Below are 4,618 nucleotides of genomic sequence, written 5' to 3' on the forward strand. Positions count from 1 at the left end.
AAGGCTTCTGCACACAGGAGAAAAAGGTACGGGGACAACGGATCTCCTTGCCGAAGTCCCCGCGATGGTATAATATTCCTTGCAATTTTTCCATTCAACTTACAAGAGTAAGAAACAGTAGACAAGCACGACATTATACGCTCAATCCATCCTACACAAAAACCAAGTCTCTCCATAACCTTCTCCAGAAATGTCCACTCCACCCTATCATATGCCTTACTCATGTCAAGCTTAAAGGCCATACTGCCCATCTTCCCTGTATTCTGGCGCTTCATGCTATGAAAAATCTCAAAAGCAACCATAACATTATCAGTTATAAGTCTACTTGGTACAAAAGCACTCTGGTGAACAGAAATAAGGTCCGAAAAAAACGTTTTCATTCGATTTGCCATCATTTTTGCAATCACATTATAGAGAACACTGCATAGACTTATAGGTTGAAAATCCCCCATCTGCGCCGGATGTTGACATTTAGGAATTAAAACAATACACGTCTTGCTCATAGACTCCAACTCCACCCTGCCATTCCACCATCCCCGGACAAAAGCCACAATATCATTACCCACAATGTGCCAAATTTTTTGATAGAATAGAGCGTGCATCCCATCTATACAAGGGGCCTTGTTTGGGTGCATCTGAAACAAGGCACACTAAATTTCCTCCATAGTAGGCTCGGCAGTAAGAGATAGATTCATCTCTTCCGAAACCTTAGAGTATAAACCTGCAAGAGCATCCTCAAAATCCAAGGGAGAAGAAGAAGAGAAAATGTTAGAAAAATAATCATTAATAATGTCTCCACTATCCTCCTCATCAGTCATCACGACCCCATCATTATTTTGCAATTGAGAAATCGAGTTCCTCTCTTTCTTTGACTGGCTTTGTGATGGAAATAAGAAGTATTCTTATCACCATCCCTCATTTCATTCACCCGGGCCCTCGCATACTAATATGTCTCATCCAGTCTATGTAGCTCATCTAACTCCGCAACCAGCTCTTTACATCTCTCAATCATCACACTATCCGGAGCCCGTTTCTGCCACATGACAAGCTCCTCCTCCTTTTTACCGATTTTCTTCTTAATATCTCCAAAGGTTGCCGCAGCCCACATACTCAGCTTCCCAGCACACACTTCAACCCTCTCATCAATTCCCGCCCTAACCGAGCTCTCCCATGCCCCCTTAACCACCTCCTGACACTCGTTATTTGAGAGCCAAAGGGCCTCAAAATGAAAAAGTTTTTTACGCACCGGTCTCCTAGCCGTAACATCCGCAGAAAGAAGGATGGGAGCATGATCCGATCGGTAAATAGGATAGTTCTGGACCCAATGATGAGAAAATAATGAACACCACTCCTCACTTGCGAGAAATCTGTCAAGTCTTTCCCGAACCATCGACCCCTCCTCATTACCTCGACGCCAAGTAAAAGAGCATCCCCTGAAGCCCAAGTCGCGAACGTCACAAAGATCCACCGTCTCCCGAAATGCATCCATAAGCACCTCTCGCCTCGAAGCACCCTCCCTCTTTCTCCGAAGCATGAGGTATTTCATTAAAGTCCCCGAAGAAAAGAATAGGAAGAGAAGTAGTATCCTTCAAAGAGCGCATCAAACTCCAAGTCAAGTGCTTACTCGCTGCATCCACCCACCCATAAATACCAACAGCCACCCACACTGGCACGTCACCCTCGTCACACACTTCTGCTAAGACATGATGAGCAGAAAAAGACTTAACTCTCACATCCAAATCTTGCCACCAGAATCCAATACCTCCTGACAAACCCGCACTACTCAAACAAATCCCATCAGTAAAGCCACATTTTTCTTTCACAAGTTGCAATTTTTTCGAGTCAATCATAGTTTCCATAAGAAAAACTATGTTTGGGCGCTCTCTCCAACACCATGTTTGGAGAGTTTTAACTGTCCTAGGGTTGCCCAACCCCTGGCAGTTCCAACTGAAGGTTTTCATTGTCTTTCGCGGAGTTGGTTCTCGCCAATCTCCGCTACTGTCAGAGAAGTCACTTTCCCGTCAATATTATCATCCAACTTCAATTTCTTACCTCCGGAATCAACATCACACTTCACCACATCAAAGTCGTCCATACTACCCTCCTCCCCCATAGGCTCTTTTCTTTTCCCTCCTTCTATCTTGCTCGTCTGCTTAGACATTGTTATGTTCCCTCGAGCATGTCCCTTACGTGCAATTTTCTTGGGATGTCGCATCGCTATAGCCCTACTCCTAATAGAGAATTTAATAGGAGTCAAATCTTCTCTCTGCCTCAACCCCTCCTCCCCCTTTGGTGAGCATTCCACAGGACCCTGAGTCACGCCCCCCACCATAGCCGAACTAGCCACCTCACAACCTGTTTGACCCTCGAAAACCCCTTCTGCCACAACCTCAACAAATAGCTCCCCCTATTAGCCCTGTTCTCCCCCCGTCTCCTTTGCATTTCCAACCTCCTCCATACGCCCACCCACCTCCACGTTTACCCCTATAGGAAGCACTGGGTTCCCATCCACACAGTTCTCTAGTCGAACCCCCCTCGACTCCACTACCTGTCCTCCAACACTTCCCTGGGAATTTGTATCCGAACTCGCTTCATCCTGCAACTTACTATTCCCCCTCCCTGCATTTGTAACTGGCCCTCTGGTGGAAGAGCTAGCCGTAGTTTTACCCACAAAACTAAGTTTACGTCCCACCATAACTTGTGCTTACTCCTCCAAATACTTGATTCGCCCTTTTCGAGGTGAAGCTTTCAACCACAAGCCCCATCCCAAATTACAGTTAGTTTCATCCTCCTCTTGACTAGGGCAATCTTTCTCCCCATGTCCCATCATCCCACACATGAAGCAAAAAAAGGGTAACAGTTCATACTTAAAGTCCACGGTAATAATTCGTCCATCTTTACCTCTTATTTTCTGAGTTCGACGCAAAGGTTTATTAATGTCCAACATCAATTGTACTCGTCTAAACTTACTTAGTCCAAGAGCATCTGGTTCAATAGTAATCACATGTCCCAAAGCAGTCATAATAGCACGCATGTCATTATCAGATCGACAGTTAAAAGGTAAATGATAAATACGTACCCAGAATGGTGAGAACGAGAGAGGGACTTTTTCAGGTTGTTCGTTCCCCGACAATTCATTCAAAACAAGCAGACTTTGGTCGAAACACCAGGGGCGACCCTCCAAAACTTTCTCTCGATCACGCCAATGAAAAAACTGGAATACAAATAAATTAGCCGTCACCGACTGTATCACCACTTTCCGGCTAACCTCCCATGCATGTGTCATGGTTCTCTTGAAAGCATCAGTGTTGAAAGGTCGGTTAGTAATAAGTTTCCCCACCAACATCAAAGAAACCTGTTCGTTAATTTCTTGGGGAATTGAATCCCCTAAGTCAACCACATCGTTTTCCTCATCAGATAGTTTTAATTTAGAGCATTTTTCGAGTAGATCATCAGCCATAATTGGCTGAAGCGATTCCCAAAAAGGGGGCGCCGACCTTTTTCGCGAGGGAGAAAGCGGAACCCTATCTTACGAGGGAGAGAGATAAATTTAAGGAGTTTGATTAATTAGAAATAATGAAATGAATAATAAAACAAGTAAATGATTTATTTTAAACTTTGTTAAATAAATCAAAACTAAGTGAAATCATTATTTTAATAAACATAGTTATCATATAAATCGCATTATCATAAAATAAATTTTGAGTGGAAATAATATTAAACCTTAATAAATAATAAAATAACTTTTGACAATTCGGAGTATTACAATAAATTATCAACAAGCAACATAAGCTCTCCATTCCCGAACCCCCATGATGCATCATCTTCACAGTTGTATATCACAATGCACTAGAGAATTCGCTCAGCAAGAATGGATCATCACGGGATTAATAAGGTAAAGTCATAATCAACACACACAAACAAAACACGTAATCAGCAAAGCCAGGTACTACATAATAAATAGATAAGCAATCCTAACATGATACTAATAATTAGGGGTGTTCGCGGTTTGGGTTGGTGCGGTTTGGGATGTAACCCAACCCAAACCGCAAATATACGGTTTGACATTTTTCCAACCCAAACCGCACCGCACTTTGGCCAAACCAACCCAACCAAACCGCGCAAAACGATTTGGTGCGGTTTGGTTTGCGGTTTAACCATTTTTTCCTCCGTGACATTAATTTTTTTAATCTAAGAGTAAAAAAAAATTGTTAAAAATATAAAGAGTCCAAATAATAGAAGTTGACTTCGTAATTAAAATAATAATTATTTTCAAAAGTGTCCAAGTTATTTACCTCAAACTTCTTTTTTAGTTGTATGCCACCTAGTCAATGTATTTAAAAAAATAAAAATAGATAATTTTTTTTAAAAAAAAGATCATATAAGATTGCGGTTTATGGTGCGGTTTCGGTTTACAAAAATTAAAACCCAACCCAAACCGCGAACCGCGATTTGCTTGAAATCATAACCCAAACCGCAATTTTGAAACCGCAAACCAACCCAAACCGCGAAAAAACGGTTTGGTTTGCGGTTTGGTGCGGTCCAGACCGCACTCTAAACAGCCCTACTAATAATAGTAAGCAGGGATAAATAATAACATAATAACTTGCAGATAACT

The 4,618-nt window shown here is 42.1% G+C and overlaps 2 protein-coding genes across 2 annotated transcripts; both read right to left on the minus strand.

Moving 5' to 3' along the window:
• Positions 1-943: 943 nt before the first annotated feature.
• Positions 944-1,390, minus strand: LOC104899142 (uncharacterized). The gene has a single exon (XM_010686279.1). The coding sequence runs from the start codon at positions 1,388-1,390 to the stop codon at positions 944-946; it is 447 nt and encodes a 148-aa protein (XP_010684581.1).
• Positions 1,391-2,704: 1,314 nt separating this feature from the next.
• Positions 2,705-3,460, minus strand: LOC104899143 (uncharacterized). The gene has a single exon (XM_010686280.1). It carries the CDS (start codon positions 3,458-3,460, stop codon positions 2,705-2,707), a length of 756 nt encoding a protein of 251 aa, XP_010684582.1.
• Between the last annotated feature and the right edge of the window lie 1,158 nt (positions 3,461-4,618).

The sequence above is a fragment of the Beta vulgaris genome, chromosome 7 (assembly GCF_026745355.1).
Source record: "Beta vulgaris subsp. vulgaris cultivar EL10 chromosome 7, EL10.2, whole genome shotgun sequence".
NCBI classification, from domain to species: Eukaryota; Viridiplantae; Streptophyta; class Magnoliopsida; order Caryophyllales; family Amaranthaceae; genus Beta; species Beta vulgaris.